General features: G+C 43.4%; 1 protein-coding gene across 2 annotated transcripts in view; it reads left to right on the top strand.

The window, feature by feature from the left end:
• Nucleotides 1-24,542, top strand: part of OCIAD2 (OCIA domain containing 2) — a 41,641-nt gene extending 17,099 nt beyond the window's left edge. For both annotated transcript variants that reach the window (XM_068268341.1, XM_068268350.1), the window contains exons 3-7: nucleotides 8,460-8,513; nucleotides 8,651-8,698; nucleotides 11,728-11,890; nucleotides 17,734-17,830; nucleotides 24,455-24,542. In XM_068268341.1, the coding sequence (XP_068124442.1) occupies nucleotides 8,460-8,513; nucleotides 8,651-8,698; nucleotides 11,728-11,890; nucleotides 17,734-17,824 (356 nt within the window). In that variant the 3' untranslated portion in view covers nucleotides 17,825-17,830; nucleotides 24,455-24,542. The remainder of the gene's footprint in view (nucleotides 1-8,459; nucleotides 8,514-8,650; nucleotides 8,699-11,727; nucleotides 11,891-17,733; nucleotides 17,831-24,454) is intronic.
• The last annotated feature ends 3,222 nt before the right edge of the window (nucleotides 24,543-27,764 follow it).

Here is a 27,764-nt window from a genome sequence, read left to right as displayed (position 1 = left end):
AATTTGTTTAGGTGATACCTTGAGTGACTAACTGCAAGATTTCTTTGCAAGCTTTCAAAACGCTTTCATCTTCAGATTATACCGAACAAATATTGTGCAGTTACTCATTAAGGGTTCGTACACACTAGACTAGGGGGCATTTCTGACTTTTTTTTTTTTTAAGCGCTGGCGATTTTTTTCAAAATCGCCCTGAAAGCGCTTGTGCAATGATGCTGTATGAGAAAGTTCACATCTGAGCCGTTTGTTTCTGATCCGCTCAGAAAAGCGGTGCATGGGCCATTTTTAAGGCGAATCCGCCTTAATGGAAAGTATAGGAAAACGCAAAACGCTCACAAAATCGCTTTGTGGGTTTTTTTTTTTTTTTTTTTTTCAATCAAAAAGTTCAGTTCCTGACTGATGTCAGGAAGTGAAAAAAAAACACAATCGCTCTGCAAAAACGCTTAGAAAAGCGCTTAACAAAAATGTCCAACGCACAGAAATCGGAAAAAAATGCTTCAAAAACCACCCAATACGAACAGCCACGTGAGCGTAACGCAATGGGAACAAAGCCTAACTCGTTATTAAAATAGGCCAAATTTGGCCGCCTCTCCCAGATATATTCCCTCCTTCAATCCAACTCAGGATATCTTGTACCCTCACATGCCTATATAAAAAAAATGGGAGAGGGCGCTCTCGATCACCATTGACAGGGAGGATTGGGAAGATATCTGGGAGAACGCCAAACGCACCTCTATATGCACCCAAATAAAGGAGAATATATATAAAATTCTATTTAGATGGTATCTAACCCCAGAAGTACTCTCAAAAGTATACCTGTAAGGCTTGGTGGTGTATTCTCCACAGTCAGCATGCAACGCATGAGCTGACGTGGAGGAGGTACACACACTAGCACAAGGAAACAGGCTATCCCTAGTATAGTGGAGGGGAGGACTGACTGCAATAGGAGATTGTGGCGCACAGAGCCGGTGCAGATCTGACAGCCACAAACAATGCTTTCGTTATAACGTCTCAGCGCAAAGTAGCGCTGAGCGCACAAACCAGAACTGAGGAGATCAGGACAGGTAGACAGAATGAACGCTTGCTAGCTAGCGGCTACTTAGCGACAGCAAGCGTCCAAAACCAGACAGACTGGAATGAGGCAGCCAATGCGATGCGGCGATGGCGTGCCTCACAAAGACAGGACAGGACAGTCAGAAAACAGCAGGATTAAGATAGATGAACGTAACACAGATAAATATACAATAAGTATGTTTTCCTAGCGTATTACAATTACAGCTATCAATGAAACTATTTGTAACGTCTGACTAACATATGTATATATCGGCAATGAACCGATATATGACATAAGCAGGAACGCTGACTAGGAATGGAGTAACACAGGGAACAGGACTCAGAAGGATTCGCTATCTCTTCGCAGAGATGAACGCAATCCACAAACGGTAACAGAACAGGATTCAGAAGGATTCGTTATCTCTTAGCAGAGATGAACGCAATCCACAAACAGAACCAGGAGCAGGGTAACTACCTCAGCACGGGTGGTCACGGTACGCGCAACCTACCAAAACGTGCTGGAAAGCTGACTAACTGCACACAGGATATAAACAGTTTGTGTACGTATACATCAGCGACACTGATATATCAACGTAACACAAATACAAGGAAAATAATAAACGTGCTGGTATGCATATATATTGGCAATGAACCAATATATGATGCAAAGACCAGCAAAGTATCTTTAACAAGAAACACGAGGCAGGCTTAAGCTGAAGCTATGAAAACCCAAGGAAACCCTGCAGGAAGCAGATCTTTATACTGAGGTCATCCAATGGGAGCAGACATGCAGATTCCCACACAGGTGAATGATAATCAGTCACAAGCTGACAGCAGGGAAAGACAGACAAAGCTATGCAGTTTGCATGGAAATAGATCAGAACTGCCTGAGCTGCAGCACTACTACTTCCAGCAACAGCTGCTGCAGCAGCGATCATCACAGTACCCCCGCCCTTAAAAGCGGATTCCAGACGCTTTTCAAAACTGAAATTCCCAACAAAACAGTCCGACTGATAATTCATGATGACCGGGACAGCCCGGCAAGACCGAATTCCAGAATCAGTCCCCACAAGACTGGACCCATCAGAACCAGAACCTACAGAACCATGCCCATCAGTACTACAAGCCCCAATGTGACACCCATCAGAACCATGATTTCCAGAAGAAAGCCCTCCGAAATTCCCTGAGCGATACCCACCGCCTTCCAGGAACCGTTCAGAAACGCCAAAGCCTTTGCAATGCCCACCGGTACTGTCTTTACCAACACAAAACCCACTGTTGAACCAGTCCAAGGCACCAGGACAAGTTTTCTCAGAGACCTCCCAGAACACCTTGAAGCTCCAAAGAGATCCCCATAGGTCAGAATGCCCCTTAGGCTCACATGGAGAACTATCAAGAACCCCTATGGAACCTAGGGCAATTCCCGAGTCAGGGCCACAAGGACAAACATCAATATCAGGGCTTTCAGGGACCAGAACCATCTCTGGGCATGCAGGCAGACTGGCAACATCAGAACATGTTCCCACTAAGGAAGCATCAGAGCACGCTAACACCTTAGACACACTTGGGCATTCTGGCACACTAAGAACATCTGGGCACACTGGCACAAGAGAAACCTCTGGGCACGTCAAGGAACTGTGAGCCTCAGGGTCAGCCAAGACGGGACCAAAACCAGGACCGGCCAAAAAAAAAATCATCATGACTAGACTTCGCAACTACTGGATTTTTACACGAGAATGCAGGATCAGACTTAGATGTCGCTGATTCCAGCAAAGTCAGTAACAAATCAGATTCAGGGGCACTAACAAGACAGGACAAATCTTCTGATGTATGCACTGAACCAGATAGGGACTCCACAACTACCTCTGGACTGGACAGAGACTCATTTAATATACTGGATTGGAGCTCATGAGGCGCTGCAGAACAAGTCAGTATTGCAGCAGCCCCCACTGGACTAGGCAAAACTGAGGAATTCCCTGGACAGGAAGGGGACTCTGGAACCTCTGCCACAGCGGCCAGAGAACCAGAATCTTTCAGGATACAAGGCAGGGTTTCAGGAATGCTTACTAAATCAGACTGAAATTCTGAGACTTCTGTTATTTTGACCAGAGAATCAGAATTATCCATGTTACAGGGCAAGACTTCTGAAACATGCAGAGGACAGGGCTGGAGTTCCTCGGCTGTTACAACACTGGAGAGGGACTCAACAACATTGGTTAAATCAGACTGTGTACAGGGCAAGGTATCTGACACACTTGCTGACGAGGACAATATTTCAATGGCTTCTGCTTTGCTGGGCAGAAATTCATCAAGTTTTATTAGAGCAGACTGTAATTCCAAAACAGCTGCTAGACAAGTGAATATTACTGCAACACCAACTGAGGTAAGCAGTGCCTCAGACCCTTCTGCTAGAGGGTTTGAAATATCCAAAGTACTGGGTGAAGCATAAGACTCTGCGACCACAGCTTCACTGGACAGGATCACTGAACAGTCCATATTGCAGGGCAAAACCATGGAAGCACCTGCTGGACAGCATAATGATTCTGTGACCTGAGTTTCATTGGAGAGATCTACAGCACAATTCATGGTACAGGGCAAATTTATTGGAACATTTTCTGAACAAGGTAATAATTCTGCGATTTCAGGTTCACAGAGCAGATGCTCTGAGCTATTCACGAAACTAGAGCGAGGTGTAGAAACAGGAAGATCAAGACACAATGTTTGCGCATCTGAATCACCATTCAATTGTAAAATTGGAAAATTCAGATGCTGGGGTTCTGAGATTTCTGGACAGGATTGCTGGGACTCGGAAACTGATGTAGTGCATCTATTGGCATCTGCTGGATCAGACAGGAGTTGAACTTTATTAACACGGGTAATTTCTGCAGAAGTGTTTGCAGAGACAGGCAAGATTTTTCTGGTGTCTGTTTCACTGAACAAAGACTCATGAGTACTGGCTAGGCTGGACTCAGAAGTCAGCAGGACCTCTGGATTCTCTGCTGAGAAATTTGTGCAGGGCAAAGTTAAGAAAGTATCAGTGGCTTCTGTTTTACTGGGAAGTAACACTGAGTTATCCATGGTACAGGGTGGAGTTACAGGAACATTTACAAAACATGGCAGGGACTCAGTAACTGGAGAAGTGGGACAGTCTCCAATTGACAGTGTGTCTTCCCTGGTATCAACTGATTGAATCGCATAAAAATCATCCAAAATCATTTTCCACACATCGATCAATGGAGCCACAAAGTCATACCCACACACACCAGTTTTTATTAGGTTATAGGCAGACTTAATGCATGCATTCAATACTAATTCACCTTTTGCACTGTAAAATTGACAAAATGAACTTGAATCATTCTTCCATTCATTGACCAGAGCTTCCATCTCTCCTTTCTCAAATGGAGGATTCCAAGCATACTTAACAGGCAGATCACAGTTTGCAGATATGATTGTGGCAGGGACATATATTGGGTTAATTAGCAGGTGATTGGCAGATTCCTTATTCTTAAGAATCTCTAATACCTGTAGCAAGTGTTTAACTGTAGTGTATGCAAACTTTCCTTGCTTCACAAATAAGTTGATTTGTTCAATACTCTGTAATATCTCCTCATAATCATACTCAGATAATTCTTTTAAACAAAAATCTTTATTTTCCCTAGCCAGTGATGAAAGTTCATTAGTAGTTTCATAAGTCCATTTAACTCCCCTGAAAGACAATTGCATTTCATTATCTGTTAATGGCAGAATCTCATTATAGGTCTCAGTCGCTAAGGATAACGACTCTGCAGATTGGACACGTTTTTTAGAACGTTTGCGTTTTGCCTTTGACCTTGCGGTTTTTGATGATTTATTCAAAGCTGCAGGAAAATTATCAGTAACACTTTCTGCTTGCTGCTCATTCTTGCAAGCAATTGAAGGAGCAGCTGATTGGCCTGCTGCCAGGAGTTCATTAAGAGGAAAAGGCAATGGATCTATGCGCAACCAATTGTGAATTACAAAAGCTATAAATTGCAAAGGACTTTGTCTAAACTGAGTGTGATCTAAGACATCGATTGCCCAATCAAAAAGTTTGCCCTTAAAAAGAGCACAAACGATCCAATCAGACCAGGTAGAAATTGCAGAAGCCCGAAAGTCGGGATTGGCCAGAACTTTAACCAATTCTGATATAAATTTGTCTGTAACTTCAGGACCAAGCTTTTCAAATTTTTTAAAGGAGCAGGACCCCTGACAAACAGTGTCATAATTTCTGGAAATTCCCCCCACAATAGGGATTGGTAATGGGGTTTTCATAATGTAAGGCTTGGTGGTGTATTCTCCACAGTCAGCATGCAACGCATGAGCTGACGTGGAGGAGGTACACACACTAGCACAAGGAAACAGGCTATCCCTAGTATAGTGGAGGGGAGGACTGACTGCAATAGGAGATTGTGGCGCACAGAGCCGGTGCAGATCTGACAGCCACAAACAATGCTTTCGTTATAACGTCTCAGCGCAAAGTAGCGCTGAGCGCACAAACCAGAACTGAGGAGATCAGGACAGGTAGACAGAATGAACGCTTGCTAGCTAGCGGCTACTTAGCGACAGCAAGCGTCCAAAACCAGACAGACTGGAATGAGGCAGCCAATGCGATGCGGCGATGGCGTGCCTCACAAAGACAGGACAGGACAGTCAGAAAACAGCAGGATTAAGATAGATGAACGTAACACAGATAAATATACAATAAGTATGTTTTCCTAGCGTATTACAATTACAGCTATCAATGAAACTATTTGTAACGTCTGACTAACATATGTATATATCGGCAATGAACCGATATATGACATAAGCAGGAACGCTGACTAGGAATGGAGTAACACAGGGAACAGGACTCAGAAGGATTCGCTATCTCTTCGCAGAGATGAACGCAATCCACAAACGGTAACAGAACAGGATTCAGAAGGATTCGTTATCTCTTAGCAGAGATGAACGCAATCCACAAACAGAACCAGGAGCAGGGTAACTACCTCAGCACGGGTGGTCACGGTACGCGCAACCTACCAAAACGTGCTGGAAAGCTGACTAACTGCACACAGGATATAAACAGTTTGTGTACGTATACATCAGCGACACTGATATATCAACGTAACACAAATACAAGGAAAATAATAAACGTGCTGGTATGCATATATATTGGCAATGAACCAATATATGATGCAAAGACCAGCAAAGTATCTTTAACAAGAAACACGATCGGGGGCTAAAGCGACAGCGAGGCAGGCTGAAGCTATGAAAACCCAAGGAAACCCTGCAGGAAGCAGATCTTTATACTGAGGTCATCCAATGGGAGCAGACATGCAGATTCCCACACAGGTGAATGATAATCAGTCACAAGCTGACAGCAGGGAAAGACAGACAAAGCTATGCAGTTTGCATGGAAATAGATCAGAACTGCCTGAGCTGCAGCACTACTACTTCCAGCAACAGCTGCTGCAGCAGCGATCATCACAATACCCCAACACACCAGACTCCTGCTGGAGAGGCTGTTCTCAGAAAGGCTCTCTAGAACACATCTTTTGGTACTGTCCAGTAATCCCTACTCTATGGGAAGAGATTCACCAACTAATATCAACAAAAGTTTCGGTTCCATTAGACCCGACTTTCATGCTTCTAGGAAAACCCATCCCAGGAGTAAATAAACATACCATGCGTCTAATTACCCACATCCTTACTGCAACCAGGCTTTCAATTGCTTCTGCCTGGAAAAATATAGCACCTCCCAATATCTCTGATGTTAAACTAAAAATAAACTGGGTCAAAACTATGGAAAAGATGACGGCCTCCTTGAGAGACACCGAAGATTCATTTCATAGAGTTTGGGACCCCTGGTCTACTACCACATCCGATTATTTACCCCCCTGACCTTCCAGGGTACCTGTCCCTTTATAAATAGATAGCTGCAATAATTACCCCGCACCCCTTTTTTATTCTCTACAAATTTTAGGCCCTTTCCCTTCCCTTAGCTACATTTCGATGAGTTATCTGAACACTGTCTTACTAATCTCCTCCTCCCCCCCTCTTTCCCTGCCCCCACTATCCTTTTGACCTTTCCCCCCCTTACCCCCCTTACCCTACTCCATTTAACCCCTCCCCCCCTCCCTGTTTTAATATCAGTATTCAGAATTTCCCCTTTGGAACATGAAGCCTTTTTCAACTTTTCCCATATATTCTCTATAGAACCATACGCTTGCCTATCGATTGTTCTCAATTTATGTGTCTACATGGACCCAAAGACAATTCTACTCAACTTTTATCTCTCTATTTGAACTCTAACCACAATATGGACTCCACTTTCCCTGGTCCTTCCCTGACCTCAGAATATACTTGCAGGGATCTTGCCTGAGTCTGATACCCCAGACTGAAGATGTTGTTAAACGCTACTTCTGTACATTTTATACCTATTGGGTTCTATAGTTCCAACTGCATTCTATGTCTTGTACACTTATTGTTATTTTGAATATAGTGTTACAAAAAAAAAAAAAAATTAGGCCAAATTTCCTAAAAATGTAACAGAGCCAGTATTTAACGATCCCGCTTCCCAAGATACTTTATGTGAATTGGCAATCCCCAAGTTTCTTTGGATACAACTTGTGTGGACCCAGTCAATGCACATTGCAATACGCATGGGTCAGCCGTTCTCACCAGATAACGCCATTACATGGGGCATCACAGGTGCCAGCACAGCTTTTATCTTTTCTCACTACAGAATACAGATGTTAGGCCAGAGTGAGCGCAGTATGGTAGGCGAGCGCTGTTAAAACCGTGCAGGAGACTTGGGGGGCAGGCGGCGCTGCCAAAGGCTGTAATAGAAATTATTTCTATAGCGGCACACTGTGAGTAATTTGGGTGCCGTCAAGACTGAGCTCAAATTACTTTTAAAACACTGTAATTCGGCCGCCAGCAATAGCTGGAAGCCGAATTACATCATCCCCCACCATCCACGTCGACCTGGAGGGAGAATAGTAATAAACACCGCCGGGACTTGTGCAGGACCAGGGTAAACCGTAAATTGGTCTCACAGCGGCGATTTCATAGGTATGCATACTAGCTACTTGATTATAGTGAACACAAATAGTGTATGCGTTTATACGTGTTTTTGTTTTGTGTGTGTTTTTTTTTTATTTTATTTTTTTTACATTCTCCTACCTTCAAATAAATGCACCTGTCAGGAGCCCTTTTGTTTTTTTTCTAGTAAACCCACTTAGTATGTGATGCGTTACATTATACAGTACTGTAATGCACTGTTCCTTGTAAATAAACTTACTGAGCCAAGTGTTTTGTTTGTTTTTTTTGTTTTTCTTTTTTAACAGATAACTGGATGTGATGGCAATGACAATTGAACACTTGTAAGCCATTTGTTTCTCTTTTTGCAGCTCTGCCTCTGTCTTTGGGTAGTATGATCGCCACCCAGGGCCTCGTTTCTTCAGGTTTGGTATTATTATTGATTTAAAAAGCGCCAACCTATTCTGTGGCGCTGATTATTATCGCCAAGTATGGCAAAATGTGATATTTTGCCTCCTGAATTATGCAGTATGTTAATCAAATCATTTCTTCTTCCCTACAGGATACCTGACAGCAAACAAAAGGTTTGGATCCTTGCCAAAACTTGCCTGTAAGTACTGGGCCTCCGGCAATATTGGGCACATCTTGGTAACACCGCTCACCCCTCTGATATCTCACTTGTGAAACAGTGCAGGATCGCTGGGGCACCAGGCCAGGTGTAGATGGGGAAAGAAGCAGTGATGTAGTTAAGGAGCTATCGGCCCCAGTGCAAGTTTTAACAATTGATACGCTGCTTTAAAACCTGCCAAAGAGAACCACTGTGTCAGAGGTGCAAGAAAGGGGTGCTGAACAGTTTTGTTAATGGTTACCACTATTCAAAGCATCTATTTAAGTGATAGCACAGGACCAGTAAAGAGCTAATACTGTGATTTTGTTTAGGAAAGGGGGGGGGTCAGGAGTGCCCCCCCAAAAGTTGCTTGCTATTGTTCACACAACTGATAAGACGTCAATCCAACTGTTGGATTGACGTCTTATCAGTCTTAAAGGAACACTGTAGGGGAGTCGGGGGAAAATGAGTTGAACTTACCCGGGGCTTCTAATGGTCCCCCACAGACCTCCTGTGCCGCGCAGCCACTCACCGATGCTCCGGTTCACTTCTGGAATTTCAGACTTTAAAGTCTGAAAACCACTGCGCCTGCATTACCTGGTCCTCGCTCCCGCTGATGTCACCAGGAGCGCACTGCACAGGCCCAGTATGGTCTGTGCCTGCGCAGTATGCTCCTGGTGACAACAGCGGGAGCGAGGACACGGCAGTGCAGGCGCAGTGGTTTTGCAGACTTTAAAGTCTGAAATTCCAGAAGTGAACCAGAGGCGGGGCCGGAGCATCAGTAAGTGGCTGCGTGGGCACCCAATGTCTGCGGGGGACCATTAGAAGCCCTGGGTAAGTTCAACTCCTTTTCCCCCCAACCCCCCCCCCCCTTTACAGTATTCCTTCGTAACAATTGTGTGAATAGCAAGCAACTTTTTTTTTTTTTTGGGTTGTTTAACAACAAAAGTTGTTTGATAATTGTGGTGCATAAAAGACCGCAGTTGTGTGTGCATGGGGCTTAAAGGGAACCTAAACTGAGAAGGATATGGATTTTTCCTTTTAAAATATACCCATCCCTCTCCCCGGCCCAAAATGCTCTCATTAACTACATCTTCACAGTAACCAAAATTAAAATAGCAGCGGCTTGGAATACTCAATCCCTCTCGTTTGAGACAGTCAAAAATAGGCTTGGAAATATCTTGTTCTTTGAGAAATTGAGGGCCCGTATGAATGATAGCATGAAAAAATTCCATAAAATTTGGGATCAATTGATAGCTTACTTATTAACTCCTGAACAAATAGCTATGGTGCACAACCAATGATCTGATTATGGTTTCATGCACAAGCAAGGATGGCAGTCCTCGTCCCTGGAACCCTCTTCTACTGTCCCTCCCCTCTTCTTCCTAACTCTCTCCCATTCTACTTTCTTCTAATCTCCACATAATCACGGTTTATCTTTCAACTTGCCTCTGCTTACGACGGCATTGTAGATGTTAAGACACTAGATGTTTACTTGCATAAGTCTGTAAACTCAACAATATGCGAATATACTCCTCTTCCTATTACACACGTTGGCACTTACTAACGCAACTAGAACCTATTGAGCTGACCCTAGCTTATGCTAGGAAATTAGCAAAACCTATCTCGCTGGAGCTTAGGTTTCATAGCTATAGGTACTGGACAGGTATGATAGACTAGTCCTCTCCCGACCCCTTACGGGTTAGAGTTGGTAGATGGACTATCCTGCACGATAGCGTTTAGGAATTCCTTATCTGATTACTAATTGTAATAGTTGTTCTACCCTCAGATTAGTATGTTGACATTACTAGTGTTATACTGGCTTTCATTCGCTCAAACTAAAGATGAGTTGACTGTAAAATTTTTTATGCTGTTTCTGTTCACCGTTGTTGAGACTTGTTCTTGTTGAAAATTGAACTGTAACACTTATAAAACTTTTCAATAAAAACAATTGAAACAAAATATTACCAGTTGCCTGACTCTCCTGCTGATCCTGTGTCTCTAATACTTTTAGCCACAGCCCCTGAACAAGCATGCAGATAAGGTGCTCTGACTGAAGTCAGACTGGATTAGCTGCATGCTTGTTTCAGGGTGTGATTCAGCCACTATTGCAGCCACAGAGATCAGCTGGACTGCCAGGCAACTGGTATTGTTTAACAGGAAACATCCATATCACTATCAGTTAAGGTTCCCTTTAACTCTAACCTACCTTGAAATTGCTAAGTCTTGGAAATTTCAGTAGTTCCTTATCAGTATGGGGACTGCTAAGATCAGTATTTGGATGCCTCAGGTGCCTGGTACCCAAATGCCTTGGCACTGAAATGTCCTGATTAGCTCAGCTGTCCTCTGGAGCCAAGTGCCCTGCCTTGTGTTCACGTAGTGTTATAACAATCGCATAATACTAAGCAAATGAGGGAGATGTGTAAACAAGGGAGTGAGGAAACTATTTTGTTAATGATTACCACTATGTGAAGCGCACACTACTATAGAGTAAATAATGACCACTAAGTGATTGGTGGGAGGGTTAGGGGCCTGGACTAGAATGTCATGCATGACATATCTAATCTCCTAAGAAGCCCCTAAAGTGCATCTGTTAGGGGCAGCTTTTAGGCCTCATTCACAGTGGGATGTTGCATTGTAATGTGATGTTGGTCACAACGCAGCATTACAATGCAACACAAAAAAAGGTGATAATGCACATTAACGCTGCATTACCCTCCCATACAGTAGGTACAGTGAAGCATACAGGCAATGAAAAGTATGCTTTCCTGTACCTGGTATCGTGTGCGTTTAGAGGTAACTGACTGCAAGCAGCGAGTTACCATAACACTACACGTTACAATGTGACACTAACTTCGCACTGTGAACGTCCCATAGGAGTAGCATTGCCATGCGGTAAGCTGCGTTATAAGAGTTTATAATGCAGCTCCGCAACGTCGCACTGTGAATGAGGCCTCAGATGAATGTGTCAGACTTGGCTCTATGGAATGACTGGACAAAAGCATAATAAAGTAATGCCTTCTATCATGCAGTGGCCGGTGTGCTTGGATTCATGATCGGAAAGGTTTCATATATTGGCACCTGCCAGAAGAAGTTTCACAACTCCCTTCACCACACTGGCGTAGACAAGATGTTCGAAGTTGGGTTTGTCCCTGGCATTGCTAATGGATTCGGTCCTGGATTTTGGGGAAAAAGGTAGATTCTATGCTTAGCTTTTGGTGTAGAGAAAAATAGAAATCTATTGTGCTTGTACTGAGTAAACACCTATTGAAAGTTGTAAATAACTTAAAGGGGAACTTCAGCCTAAACATACTGTCATTAAGTTACATTAGTTATGTTAATTAAAATAGATGTGTAATATAATCTCTTAACCACCCTGTTTTACAAGAACAGGCAAATGTTTGTGATTTCATGGGGGCAGCCATATTTTTGGTTGAAAGGAGGTGACAGGGAGCATTATGATTATTGATTTATAAAGCGCCAACATTCTGTGGCGCTGTACAAAGTAAGAAACAAACATGGGGTACATAATACAGACAATACAGGATCTTCTCAAAAAATTAGCATATTCTGATAAAGTTCATTTTTTTTCTGTAATGTACTGATACACATTAGACTTTCATATATTTTAGATTCAAATACACACAACTGAAGTAGTTCAAGCCTTTTATTGTTTTAATATTGATGATTTTGGCATACAGCTCATGAAAACCAAAATTTCCTATCTCAAAAAATTAGCATATTTCATCGACCAATAAAAGAAAAGTGTTTTTAAAACAAAAAAAGTCAACCTTTAAATAATTATGTTCAGTTATGCACTCAATACTTGGTCGGGAATCCTTTTGCAGAAATGACTGCTTCAATGCGGCGTGGCACTGCTCAGGTGTTATGGAGGCCCAGGATGCTTCGATAGCGGCCTTAAGCTCATCCAGTGTGTTGGGTCTTGCGTCTCTCAACCTTCTCTTCATAATATCCCACAGATTCTCTATGGGGTTCAGGTCAGGAGAGTTGACAGGCCAATTGAGCACAGTAATACCATGGTCAGTAAATCATTTACCAGTGGTTTTGGCTGGAAAATGAAATCTTCATCTCCACAAAGCTTTTCAGCAGATGGAAGCATGAAGTGCTCCAAAATCTCCTGATAGCTAGCTGCATTGACCCTGCCCTTGATAAAACACAGTGGACCAACACCAGCAGCTGACATGGCACCCCAGACCATCACTGACTTTGGGTACTTGACACTGGACTTCAGGCATTTTGGCATTTCCCTCTCCCCAGTCTTCCTCCAGACTCTGGCACCTTGATTTCCAAATGACATGCAAAAGTTGCTTTCATCCGAAAAAAGTACTTTGGACCACTGAGCAACAGTCCAGTGCTGCTTCTCTGTAGCCCAGGCACTTCTGCCACTGTTTCTGGTTCAAAAGTGGGTTCATGCTTCCATCTGCTGAAAAGCTTTATGGAGATGAAGATTTCATTTTTCAGCACGACCTGGCACCTGCTGACAGTGCCAAAACCACTGGTAAATGGTTTACTGACCATGGTAATATTGTGCTCAATTGGGCTGCCAACTCTCCTGACCTAAACCCCATAGAGAATCTGTGGGATATTGTGAAGAGAAAGTTGAGAAAGGCCGCTATCGAAGCATCCTGGGCCTCCATAACACCTGAGCAGTGCCACAGGCTGATTGCCTCCATGCCACACCGCATTGAAGCAGTCATTTCTGCAAAAGGATTCCCGACCAAGTATTGAGTGCATAACTGAACATAATTATTTAAAGGTTGACTTTTTTTGTTTCAAAAACACTTTTCTTTTATTGGTCGGATGAAATATGCTAATTTTTTGAGATAAGACATTTTGGTTTTCATGAGCTGTATGCCAAAATCATCAATATTAAAACAATAAAAGGCTTGAACTACTTCAGTTGTGTGTATTTAAATCTAAAATATATGAAAGTCTAATATTTATCAGTACAATATAGAAAATAATGAACTTTATCACAATATGCTAATTTTTTGAGAAGATCCTGTATTATATAAGAGAGTTCAGAGGCGCCAAAAGGATAAAAGGGGTTTTAAAGGAGCTTAAAAGCCAAAACTTGGTAATTAGAGGAGGCAGTGGTGGACTTACCCACTCCAAGCAGACACAACACGACTGTACATTCAGTCTATTTATTAACGAACTCCAGATAAAACAAAGCAACGCGTTTCACGGGTCAGCGTCGCTTCCTCAGGCAATAGAAAAAGGAGTTACAGCATCGAGCAAAACAAACGACACTCAGCGCCTCTGCCTACATACAGACAATGGTGTACACCAATATACAAGATGGATAATTGGTGACAAAATACAAAGAATGATACACAATATAGAATTGGTAATGACAGTGATAAAAGTAACATGATGAATAAAATGTATAATGATTTCCAAGACACGGAGAGAGCCCTGCCCTTGCGAGCTTACAATGTAAAGGTAATGGGGGGGGGGGGGGGGAACAAGAGGAGGGGTAGTATGCAACAAATATATAGAGGCAGAGTGTTTTAGGAGCATGAGAAACTGTTCCAACTGTCCTGTGTCCCGATCACCCCTCCCAGCTGTGCGTGCTAGGCTTTAAATCTCAAATTCACAACTAAAAAAAAAAAAAAAAAAAAAAATTGCACCAAAACAGCAGAACGACATCAGAAATCCCATCATGCTTTGCACAGCATCAGGGGAAAATGCCCAGGCAGTTTTTTTTTTCTGTGTAGCCAAAAATGAGTCTTGGGTAAGAAAAACAGTTCTGATGCTGTGAAACTGTTGAAGAAACACCAAGCCTTTTCCATGCTGCTGAGTAGATTTTTAGTCTGGAGGTTCATTTTAAGAATGAGTTATGTGACAAATGCTTTCCCCTGCCGGGTAGCAATTATTGTGAACATTAGATTTTATCACATACAAGGGGTATCGCGATAAAGATGCCAGGACCCTGCTGGGTAGAGTGAGGGGAATCCAAGTCATCCTGGCAAATATAAGCTTTCTAACTTTATACTGATGGACTCCAAAATGTTTAGAAATAACCTTAGAATTCTTCCCAAATTAATGGTCCGCAACAATTGTTCATTTAAAGGACAACTGTAGTGTGAGAGGTATATGGAGGCTGCCATATTCATTTCCCTTTAAGCAATACCAGTTGCTTGTCAGCCCTGCTGATCTATTTGGCTGCAGTAGTATCTGAATCACACCAGAAACCAGAATGCAGTCAATCTTGTCAGATCTCACAAAAATGTCAGAAACCCCTGATCTGCTGCATGCTTGTTCAGGGTCTGTGGCTAAAAGTATTAGAGACAGAAGATCCGCTAAATAGCCAGGCAACTGGTATTGTTTAAAGGGAATAAAATATGGCAGCCTCCATATACCTCTCAGTACAGTTGTCCTGTAAGATAATTGCTAATGTCTTTCCTCCTCTGTATTGTGTTAAAGCGGTATTGTCACCATAAAAATCAAATGAAACAGCAACTGGTCAGTGTATTAAGTGATAAAGATGCTAATCCTGCATGCAAAACTTTTTTCTGCTGTTATGGTTTGTAGTTATCACGTACTTTAGGAGCACTGGCCCTAGTGTAAAAGAGTTGAATGCTGGGAGTTCTTTATCTATAATCCTCCTCTTCCATTTATTTCCCTGCCTGGCTGCTTATCAGAAACACCCACTGATTACTTGTGTTTACAAGCAAGGCTGAGGTGACTCAGTGATTGGATGTGTAAATAAAAAAGACAGTGCAGTTGTTAGTATACACCTCAGTGGGAGTGTCTGAAGACTCTGGGAGGAGGGCAGCTAATGAATACACACTGTGCAAGAGAAGGGAGGGGGGAAAACAAGAGTCAGGATATGATGTCAGCATTAGCTTGGAAAGATGGCCACTGCCTAGAATAGGATTTTCTGCTTTTTTTTTTTTCTTCCTTTATAAAATTCACAGGACTCATTATGTGTATAGCACAATACATCTATTATGTAAGTAGAAGTAGTATTTATCTACATTTTTTTATTTTATTTCTAGGTTAGCATGGGTGTCACTTGTTCTTTAACACATACTTGAATGACCAGCAAATTGCCAAAACATCTACTGTTATAAAGGTGGTCATACTTGCTAATGATCAGTTAAAAGCTTTTGATTAGCAGCCCTGGCTGTTACATACCTCCTATGGAAGAGGAAAGTATGTCCATAATATTTCTGCATTTTGTCTTCGTTACATAGCAGTATGTTGTGTGATTATCAGAGGCTGTATTTACCTAGGTTTAGGAACTGAAGAGAATTTTTTTTGTTCTACCATGAGACCTTAAAAATGATTGTGTGTGTGTGTACAGCATATGAAAAGGAAATGAAAGCCAACGTGGCTACTAAGAGCCCTTTTCCACTGTCAGTTGATGGGCAGTGAAAAGCCTCTCAAACTCACAACTGCTTGTAACTGCTCACTGAGCAGTTCAGCCGCCTGTGAAAAAGGGCCCTAAGGGTTTGTTCACACTATGAGCGTTTGTGGGTTTAAAGTGCTGGGAATTTTAGAAATTGCCCCAAAAGTGCTTGTGCAATGATTCCCTATGAGAGTGTTCACATTTAAGCATTTTGATTTCATTGAAATCGCAAACGCGCTACATGTACCATTTTTTTTCTGAACGCTTTGGCTCAATGGAAGGTATAGGGAAATCGCAAAGCGCTTGAAAAAGCACTTTGCATAGCGATTTCCTAAGTGCTTCTATAAACAATGGCCTCAATTCACTAAGCTTCTCTCCTGTCTTTAATAACGTTTCTATAGTTATCATTATCACCATGGTGATGAGGCATGTAGTATTCAGGAAACAGTTTTTACCTCCTCAGGCAAACCTAAAGTTAACTCTTAAAGTTAAAGAGACTCCGTAACAAAAATTGCATCCTGTTTTTTATCATCCTACAAGTTCCAAAAGCTATTCTAATGTGTTCTGGCTAACTGCAGCACTTTATACTATCACAGTCTCTGTAATAAATCAATGTATCTTTCCCCTGTCAGACTTGTCGGCCTGTGTCTGGAAGGCTGCCAAGTTCTTCAGTGTTGTGGTTCTGCTATGAACTCACCCTTCCAGGCCCCTCTCTGCACACTGCCTGTGTGTTATTTAGATTAGAGCAGCTTCTCTCTTATCTTTTACAAGCTGGATAAATCGTCCTCTGAGCTGGCTGGGCTTTCACATACTGAGGAATTACAAACAAGGGCAAAGCTGTTTGCAGGAAGAAAAGAGCAGCCTGAAACTTCAGTGCATGGGGGAAAGAAACACACAAATGATCTCTTGAGATTCAAAAGGAATGCTGTATACAGCCTGCTTGTGTATGGATGTATTTTTCTATGTGTGGACATACTGTACATCAACCTACTTCCTGTTTTGGTGGCCATTTTGTTTGTTTACAAACAAACTTTTAAAAACTGTTTTTAACCACTTTTAATGCGGCGGGGAGCGGTGAAATTGTGACAGAGGGTAATAGGAGATGTCCCCTAACGCACTGGTATGTTTACTTTTGAGCGATTTTAACAATACAGATTCTCTTTAAGTTAAAGACAGGCTGTTAATTAACTGCGTGTGAAAATAATTACAGAGGAGGTAACTTAAAGAATGAAGAGATAAGATAGCTCTGTCACCGTGTGGAGGTAAGTTTTTCTCTTGCCTTATTATCTCCAGCATGATCTTAGTGAATTGAGGCCATTGTATTTGTTCATTTGTGGGTGAAAGAGTTCACTTCCTGACATCCGGAAGTGAAAAAATGAATCTCTGTAAAAGCGCTTAGAAAAGTGATATTCAAAGCGCAGGGAAAAGCACTTAAACTCTCAATCGTTCAGTGCTCACGGTAGCGCTGACTATAAAGTGAACAAGGCCTTAAAGTGACCAGTGCTTTCCTCCGAGCAGGATAAACATGGCATTACACAGAAGACTAAAGCTTGAGCTAAAGACAACCTGTCGCACGGTGCTGTTGCGTTTCTGATGAGTAGTGTGTGAAAATTGATGTCTCTATGTGCCCTGTCCTAACCATGTCCCTTCTATGCCTCAGACATCACCACTGTCACCACAAGTGTGAGGAATGTAAGAAGAAATGCTCCAAGAACAAGGAACAGCCTCCACCTTCCCCCTCAGCCTCCTGAACTCGTGTAAGTGTTCTGGCAGCTCTCTGATGCCAAACCTGGCTGGGTCCAGGTCCTCTCCTTCCAGTACAGTTTATATATGACCTCCTGATGTACATTGCCAAAGGACAAATGCATCCTACTCTGACTGCCTATTTTATCGTATCACCTAGCGTCACAAAAATCTAAAGCATATATTTCCCTTTTTTTAAATTTTTTTTTTATTTTTTTATGACAATTTTAAAGGGATACTTGAGTCAAAAAAACAAAATTTACTCACCTGGGGCACCCCTTAGCCCCCTGAAGCTGTATGGTGCCCTCGCTCCGATCCTCCTGTCCCCGCCGGCGGCTACTTCCGGGTTCGGTAACAGCCTGGGAACGCGAGTGATTCTCCGCGTTCCCAGCCACTATAATCGCCCTCTATGCTGCTATAGCGTATAACCTATACGCTATAGCAGCATAGAGGGTGATATAGCGGCTGGGAACGCAGAGAATCACTCATACCTACAGTCTATATGGAGCTGAACTCCCCCATCAGAAAAAAATCTTTGCAAGATGCTGTACAGACACAAAAAATCAGTATCTGCAAAAGATCTTTTCCTGCCAAAAGCCCAATCTACACGATACGATTCTTTATACGATTTGATTACGATTCTATTTACGATCCGATTAAATCCTACATGTTCGATCGGGATTCTATTCAATTTGCCATTGCAAAACAATGGCAAATCGAATTGAATCGAATCCAGATCTAGCATGTCGGATTTAATCAGATCATAAATAGAATCGTAATCGAATCGTATAAAGAATCATATCGTGTAGATTGGGCTAAAGATCCGTTCCTGCAAATTGCATTCATAGTCTATGAGATCTGCAGATCATCATACACAACTTGTTTAGCTGACATTCATCTGCAGATCAGACAATCATCTGCAGATCTGAAAATCCATCCTGGTGGATCTGATCTGCAGATGAATGTCTGTTAAACAAGGTGTGTATGATCTGCAGATCTCATAGACTATGCAAAAGATCCGTTCCTGCAAAATGCATTCAGATACTGATCTTTTGAATGTCTACAGCATCTTTGTGTGCAGCATCTTGCAAAGATTTCTGTCTGATGGGGAGATCAGCTCCATAGAATAGACTGTGTAGAGTATGACTATCATACTACATGGAAAGGGGTAAAATTGGTCTGTGATCTTTCATTTATCCAAAGACTATGGTCTGATGTGTGTATGAGCCTTTAGGGCTTTTTTCCACTAACTACTCCTCAGCTGTAGTTTTGAAGAAAGCATTCTCATTCACTTGAATGAGAATCACTGATTTTTGCCTTGATTCTCAATTAGATGGAGTTTTTTTTTTTGTTTTTGTTTTTTATGCAACGGAAACACTGCAAATTCACACAAAGTGGAAAAGGGCCCTAATGATGCCCATATATGGTACAATTTTTTTCATCTAATCTTACCATTCCTATGTATGGGCACCATAAGAGTATCACTAACTTAAGGCTCAGGACAGTCAGGTAATCTGTATTGTTTAAAAGGAAATAAATATGACAGCCTCCAGATTCCTCTGTTTAGTTGTGCTTTTATTTTCTGCTGTGTCTGCCAGACCGGTGCACATTGCTGACAGGAGTGCACCAGCTGTAGGGCGTTTTTCTACATCCACACATTATCTTGATAGGGGGACTGTCTTATGCTGGGAACAAAGGTTATGTTTTTTCACCCGATTTTCCCGTGCAATCGATAGTACAGATCAAATCGCAACCAAACTCTGAAGCATTTTTCAGCACACTTCAGCAATTTTATGGGCAGAATCGAGTGTGTTCTCAATCTAAATAGTATCAGGCATGTTGAAAATGGTCAAAATGACTTATCTTATCGTGTGTTGGCGCAATTGACGCGGCTCGATTATGTGTATGATATAGAGGTGTTCAGGGGGCCATATCCGAGTGCAGTGTCAATAGTGGGCATAATTAGTCTAGAACATAGTAAAAATGGAACAGAAAATGTACACGTGTGTGTAGCAGGCGGACAATAAAATTACTGTTGCTTTTTGGTTGAGATTTGATTTGTACTATCGATTGCACGGGAAATTGGGTGAAAAAAAGTTTTCCCAGCATTAGTCCTGAAACATATTAAAATAATGTGTAAGGTTTGCACTGAATTTTGTATTTTTTTTTGCCTGGATTGATGGGATTGTGCCATCCAAAGTTGTTGCACCTAGTGGATTACCATTTGGCTTCTAGGTTCAAGCAGGAGACAGCAAAAAGCAGTTTTATACATATCTTGTTTGGTTTTTGAAGAATTCCATGAATGGTCAACTTTTTTTCTTTCATTACGTAGGAATAAGTTCCAAGTAAACAAATACTTTATTTAGTCCATGTGAATGCTTGGGAGAGCCTACTTAAAGTCCGATGCATTAGTGCTTAAACGTTACCAGAGCTCAAAATGTTTTGAGAAACGGGGGCAGCAGGCATATACTACCACTTGTGCTGTTGCCCACCGCTCCCCCTGTTCTATCTGGCCCCTGTAGCTCACATAAAAGTCCCCCGGGGGATCCTCTTTCGGTTGGCCAGGTTTACTGCACAGGCCGGGCTGTGCATGTCCTATAGCGTACTCGTGGCCGGGAGCACACTGCACCTGCGTATGTCAGTGTGTTCCCAGCCACAACAAGAAAAAACTAGTTCCTGGAACTCACAGGTATTGAACTATGAATACCACAATATCGTGGGAGCATGGGGCTGGCAATGGCTAAACCAGAAACAACAATCAAAAGGACAGACCCTGCTTCACATTCAGTAGAAAAAGTTTATTAAAGCATGAAAAACATCACTGCATAAGCACCATAGTGTTACTTTAAAATCATACTTCACTGCTGGTGTAAACAAGCGCAGCCGGCTGGGCTCACACATGCACCTTCCACTTGTATCACATCAGTCACACCCGGGATCCCTTCACTCATCCACTGTATAGCAGGGGACTATCTATAAGTACAGCAAGCCAGAGTTCAGCAAAATTCCAAGCAAGGAGATGTAACAAACCCTGCATAGGGCTTAGCAAAGCCAGTAGAAGCACATGCAGGTCACAGAGGGCGAGGGTAAAGCATGGATTCATAAAGCCTGAAGCATGGAATTGCAATAAACCAGCTTGAATCTGCCTCACTGAGGCTCTCACCACTCAGGAACAGTTTCTGGTCATCTCCCATCTACTGTATCAGGAACATGGCAGTCTCTTAGCAGGCAGCTTTCACTCCCCTGGGCAGTCCACATGCTCAGCAGGGCAGGCAGGGTCCTGGGTGTCTCATGCAGCTGATGGAAAGCGTGTGCACACGTGTTTTGCCAGCCAGTGATCTCTCCAGCCACACAGACCTTCTCTTGTATGTCCTCCCACATGGTCAGCCGGCGCCAGGCTCCATGGTAGGCTTCAGGGCTCTTTCACATCTGACAACGCGAACAGGAGCCGTTCTCCTGCACGCGTTGTCTGCCTGCGGCGTGCCGTCGGGTATCTGCGGTGCGACGCAATCAGCGGCGGTAGCTGGTAATTAAACCCGACGGAAACCGCCGGCTCGCGGGTGCGTTGGAGGAAAAACTGCGCCCGGGTGCGTCGGAACCGCAACGCATCGAAACGCAGCGTCGAGTGTGAAAGGTAAAATGAAAGTCTATGGACTTTCATCTTACCTTGGTTAACGCAAACGGCTTCCGTTTGCGTTAACGCAGAAAGTCTGCCCTAATGTGAAAGAGCCCTCATGCAGGGTGTGTGGTCGGGCAGCACTTGGTAGTCAGTGAAGAACGCCTTCACCACGCGTATCGGCCGCTTCCGGCCTTAATCATGTGATTGCATGATTAAGGCCGGAAGCGGCCGATACGCGTGGTGAAGGCGAAACACGGTGGCAAAACACGTGTGCACACGCTTTCCATCAGCTGCATGAGACACCCAGGACCCTGCCTGCCCAGGGGAGTGAAAGCTGCCTGCTAAGAGACTGCCATGTTCCTGATACAGTAGATGGGAGATGACCAGAAACTGTTCTTGAGTGGTGAGAGCCTCAGTGAGGCAGATTCAAGCTGGTTTATTGCAATTCCATGCTTCAGGCTTTATGAATCCATGCTTTACCCTCGCCCTCTGTGACCTGCATGTGCTTCTACTGGCTTTGCTAAGCCCTATGCAGGGTTTGTTACATCTCCTTGCTTGGAATTTTGCTGAACTCTGGCTTGCTGTACTTATAGATAGTCCCCTGCTATACAGTGGATGAGTGAAGGGATCCCGGGTGTGACTGATGTGATACAAGTGGAAGGTGCATGTGTGAGCCCAGCCGGCTGCGCTTGTTTACACCAGCAGTGAAGTATGATTTTAAAGTAACACTATGGTGCTTATGCAGTGATGTTTTTCATGCTTTAACCTGCCTGGCGTTCTATTAAGATCGCCAGGCAGGCTGCGGGAGGGTTTTTTTTTTAATAAAAAAAAAACTATTTCATGCAGCCAACTGAAAGTTGGCTGCATGAAAGCCCACTAGAGGGCGCTCCGGAGGCGTTCTTCCGATCGCCTCCGGCGCCCAGAATAAACAAGGAAGGCCGCAATGAGCGGCCTTCCTTGTTTTGCTTACATCGTCGCCATAGCGACGAGCGGAGTGACGTCATCGACGTCAGCCGACGTCCTGACGTCAGCCGCCTCCGATCCAGCCCTTAGCGCTGGCCGGAACTTTTTGTTCCGGCTACGCTGGGCTCAGGCGGCTGGGGGGACCCTCTTTCGCCGCTGCTCGCGGCGGATCGCCGCAGAGCGGCGGCGATCAGGCAGCACACGCGGCTGGCAAAGTGCCGGCTGCGTGTGCTGCTTTTTATTTGAGCCAAATCGGCCCAGCAGGGCCTGAGCGGCAGGCTCCGGCGGTACTGGACGAGCTGAGCTCGTCCAGACCGCCCAGCAGGTTAATAAACTTTTTCTACTGAATGTGAAGCAGGGTCTGTCCTTTTGATTGTTGCTCCCAGCCACAGGCTCATGCTGTAGGACACGGTCCAGCTGGCGCCTGCGCAGTAAGCCTAGCCAACCGAAAGAGGATCCCCAGGGGCTTGTAGGTGAGCTACAGTGGGCATCAGTAGAGGTGGTAGTATATACCTCCCCCCCCCCCCCCCCCCCCCCATCTTTTTCAAAACATTTTGAGCTTTGGTACCTTGTTCTTTTGACTGCAGAGCAGTGTAATAGCTTCATCTGGCAGTCACTCTGTCTTCAACCACACACTCGCAACACATATGCAATTCGTAAACTTATGCATGCTCTGTAAGAGCAGTTTTCTACTAATTACGATCACCATTGCAATTCTGTATAGCCAACACATGCACTGTCATCGTGATTATTGCGAAATCTGACTAGTTTAATGGTGGAAGAGATTTGCAACAGAGTAAAATGCAGGTAAACATTACATTGTCTAAGAAAACTGCATACTATCACAATTTTTTTTTTTCCTGCACCCCAATGCCTCCTACATAAGCACCGAAAAATGCAACAAGCAATTTACATCATGGACCCAAAGTCCTTGCGTTTTGCTAGCAATCGGAAACTTATCACAAACAGCAGCCGGTGGAAACCGCCTCGGAGTAAACTCATTCAAGGCCGTGTGACTAAAGACCATGTCTTCTGGCCAAAGCCATTAGACAGCTCTGCAAAAGCAAAGATCAAAGCAAGGATTGCATTTAATACGTTATAATTACTGATACCTAGAGAAATCATTTTTTTTTTCCCCTTCGCCCTTTTATTAAAACTCTAAAGAGTCCCTGACCAACTGGTCAAACACGTGTAGAGGGGCAGCGCTGAAACAAGGAGACGAGGACAGCTCAATATGAGGCCTTCCCTCTCCATATGAGTCACTTTTTTTTTTTTCCATGTCTTCAATTTTACTTTAAAAGAATCTTGAAAGAAAGCAATATGCTTTATTGCCTTTAGGGCTCGTTTCCACTGTTGCGGTGCAGAATCGCCTGGATTCCACCGCTGATGAAATCACTTGCGGATGCGATTCCCCGTGCGTTTGCCGCGAATTCGCATACGAATTCGCATAGGTGAGGGTATATGCGATTTTAACCATGTCACTGCCTGTGTGAATTTACATCGGTACCTATGCGAATTTGCGGCAAAAAACGCATGGGAAAAACGCATGCGATTTCCCTATTAAATACATTGCATGCGATTCGCATGCATTCCACTCTCAGGCGAATTCGTTGGCTCTTTTGTGCGTTTTTTTCACCGCTCAAAAAAACGCACATCACCAACGCAACTGTGGAAACAGGCCCATTCACTTTCATACCATGTGCGAATCCGCATGCGTTGGACGCATGCGGATTCGCGATAGTGGAAACGAGCCCTTATACTGCAGCAGGCCTGAATTGGTAAACTAAAACAAAAGCGCTACCTACCATAACCAGTAGGTGGCACCACATCAATTGTTCAGTCATTACTACATGGGTAGTTTACTAAACTACCCATGCAGTAATGACTGACTAGGCATTTTATTCACGGTCCATAAATGGGCTCCGCACAATAGCATACAGAAATGCCGGGCTTGTGCATTCCTCACACACAGCCACCTCCATTGCTACTCGTGAGCAAGTTATGAGTCTTCTTCCTGTACTGGGTATCAACCATTTCCTTCTGTTTAATTTCCTAGGGTGGAGGCCAGTACAGAAGCTGTGATCTGCAAAGAAGTATTTTGTGTACATGTGATTTTTGTTTTGTAATAAAATAATAACATCTTGTGTTTTCTCAATGCATCATTTAGCTGTATGGTTAGTTGCTTTTAAGACGTTTATTTACAGAAATGATCTACTCTTGTGGGGTAGTCTAAAGGGGCCCATACACCTAACAATTCTACTGCTGTTATGAAATCATTGTGCAAACATTGACAGAACTATCTATTTCCGACCGAAATCGATTGTTCCCGTCCCCGTGGAAGATGTCTCTCGATCGCCAGCGGGTCGGGAGTGCGTCGATAGCGACGTTCGAACGACCAATGCAATACATGACCTGTTCCGCCGGTGCGTATCCTCGCTGTCACCGCTGGGCTCAGAGTCCGGCAGGCTTCACTTTTTCCTGTCCTGGCAGAAAGTTTTAAACAGAGCGCCCTCTACTGTTTAAACTTCCCTGGATAGGAAGTTCAGTGGAGCTGGAGCCGAGCGTGGAGAAGACAGCGGAGACCGGGGGACTCGCGCCAGCCGGATCAGGTAATGTATGTATGCGGGCGGCAGCAGTAGTTTCACAGATTGTGATCGGTTTCATGCTGAAATGATTTCACAATCTGTTTGCAGTAAAGGCAGCCATACGATCCCTCTCTGATCAGAGAGGGATCTATCTGGCTCTATCTGTTGGTCAATCTAATGGCCACCATAAGGCTGTATCCATTCTTCCTGTGGCAATCTCTGTCTCATATCTATGATGTCATCTTGATACAGCTGTATCATTCTTGGGGCACATCTGGTTATGGGGAAGTGGACTGACTTGTACTGGGGGCACATCTGGCTACTGTAGAGGGGGCTTTTCCTGGTTTCTGAGGTAAAAGTGGGTTCCTCGGCTTATACATGGGTCGGCGTATATACAGTAGTTTGTCTTTGGAAAAAACTCTTCATGTTTACTATATGAAGTCAGCAAATGGCTCCAACTAAACAAGGCTGAAAACTACAGCTTACTTCAAGGTTACCTGATAATGCAGACAGCCAAGTCATGGATCAAATAAGATTTCAGGGTTTGGTGTCGTCAAGTAAACTGCCACTGATTTGCTTTATTATCCTGAAAACCAGTGAGGCTTGTCCCCAGTGTTCTCACCATAAATATTTTCCAGCCGGGTGGCATGAAAAAGTACCTGGGTGGGGCACAACTGGGGGTAAAAAGGGGGTTCACCAATGTTACGCCACATGGATCCATCGCTGAAGCCCACACGCTCTGGTGTTATGAATGCAGAGTTCCGTGAAATGGTCAGGAGCAAATCTATTTGGGGGTTTGCTTGTTAACTCCTTAGCGGTAATCCCGAGTCAGGCTCGGGCCGAAAGTCTGCAGCTCAGAGCAGTAACCAGAGATAGAGCCATGGGAGGTGAGCAATGTTCAGGGCTGCCACAGATCCATCTAGCAATATGATTTTTAGGGTCTACTTCTAGGTACACACGTTGCAATTTTCTGACAGTTTTTAAAGTCACATCGATTTCCAACATGCCCGATCTAATTTCTGATCAATTTTTCATGGAAGTGAATGGAAAATTGTTCAAAAAATCAATTGGAAATCAGATATGTTGGAAATAACCTGACAGTAAATCTGTCAGAAAACCCTGTTAGAACTTACCGGTAGCGGTATTTCAACGAATCCTCCAGGATGGCTAATACATGAGAGGAAGCCTGCTCCACCCACCAAAGGAAACACCTCCAAATTAATCAATTAGACAGGCCCCATAAATCCTCCCCTGCCTTCACCTCGTCAGTTATTATAGAGTACCACTTAGAAGGATCCAACAGGAAGAGGAAAACATGCAATTATTCATAGTTATATTAACCCTTTTACTAAATTTTATAATCCCCCAGATAGGGAGGGAACTAAGGTAGCCATCCTGGAGGATTCGTTGAAATACCGCTACCGGTAAGTTCTAACAGGGTTTTAACAACTCATCCTCCAGGATGGCTAATACATGAGAGACCAACGAGAAGTTTAATAAGGTTACCTTAGGGAGGGATGAGGTTTTGTAGAACTTTTCTCCCCAAAAGATAAGTCTTGACTTGACAATAGATCCACTCTATAATGCTTTCACAAAAGTCTGATGACCAGACCAGGTCGCTCCTTTACATATTTGCTCTAAGGAAGCCCGTGACCTTTCAGCCCAAGAAGTGGCGAGGGATCTAGTGGAGTGTACATTTACAGTTTGAGGGATGGATTGCCCTGCATTGCTATAGGCTAAAGTAATAATCTCCCTAATCCATCTTGCTATAGTATTCTTTGAATAAGAAGTAAAGGGAAGCAGAAGGTTGGCACTGCAGGCGTAGAAGCGCTACTTAGCGCGAAACGGCCGTCAGGCATCAGTGCCCAGCACCCACCACCACCTATGCCTCTTCTCACAGGGTATGTGCTTCATCATTTGTAACTTGCATGTTTGTTACACTATTACGATATTAAATTGACCACCTGCAGCAGTGCCAGCTTCCATTTTTCTTCATCTATTTGATAGTATTCTTTGAGACCTGTAGTCCTTTCCTTGAGCCTGCAAAGGCTACGAAGAGGTGATTTCACCTTCTGAAAGATTTTGTAGTCTCCAGGTAAGAAAGAAGAATTCTCCTGACATCTAGTCTGTTAAATTTTGCCTCTTTCTGATTGGAAGGTGGATCACAGAAAGAGGGAATAATAATATCTTGAGATCTGTGAAATACAGAGGAGACCTTAGGCAGATAAGTGGGATCTGTTTTGAAGACTATCCTGTCTGGGAATACCGATATATACGGGTATTTAATTGAAAGGGCTTGAATGTCCCCCACTCTACGTGCTGACGTTATAGCAACTAAGAAAGTGGTTTTTAAAAGTTAGCCATTTTAACGAAATTGAATTGAGTGGTTCAAGAGAAGAATCAGTTAAATAATTCAAAACTAACTTAGATCCCAGGGAGGTATTAGCTTTGACGGGATCGGCTTTGATCTGGATACTGCTTTCAGGAAATCAATAACTGCCTGTTCCTTGGCTAGTTTCAATTTAGGACAAAAAGGATAGAGCCGCAACCTGGACTCTTAGGGTACTGGTAGCAAGACCTAAATCAACACCATCTTGCAAAAAATCCAAAATAATAGGTAGTGTGGTTTCTTTTATGCTCCTTTTTTCGTTTCCAAGAAGAAAATACTCTCCAAACTTTACAATAAATCTTCCTTGTAGTCAACTTACAGCAATTGACTAAAGTGGAAATGACTCTTTCTGAGAATCCTCTTAACTTCACGGATTCCCGCTCAAGAGCAAG

Source organism: Hyperolius riggenbachi, chromosome 1 (genome assembly GCF_040937935.1).
Source record: "Hyperolius riggenbachi isolate aHypRig1 chromosome 1, aHypRig1.pri, whole genome shotgun sequence".
NCBI classification, from domain to species: domain Eukaryota; kingdom Metazoa; phylum Chordata; class Amphibia; order Anura; family Hyperoliidae; genus Hyperolius; species Hyperolius riggenbachi.
This window is presented reverse-complemented; position numbering and strand designations above follow the sequence as displayed.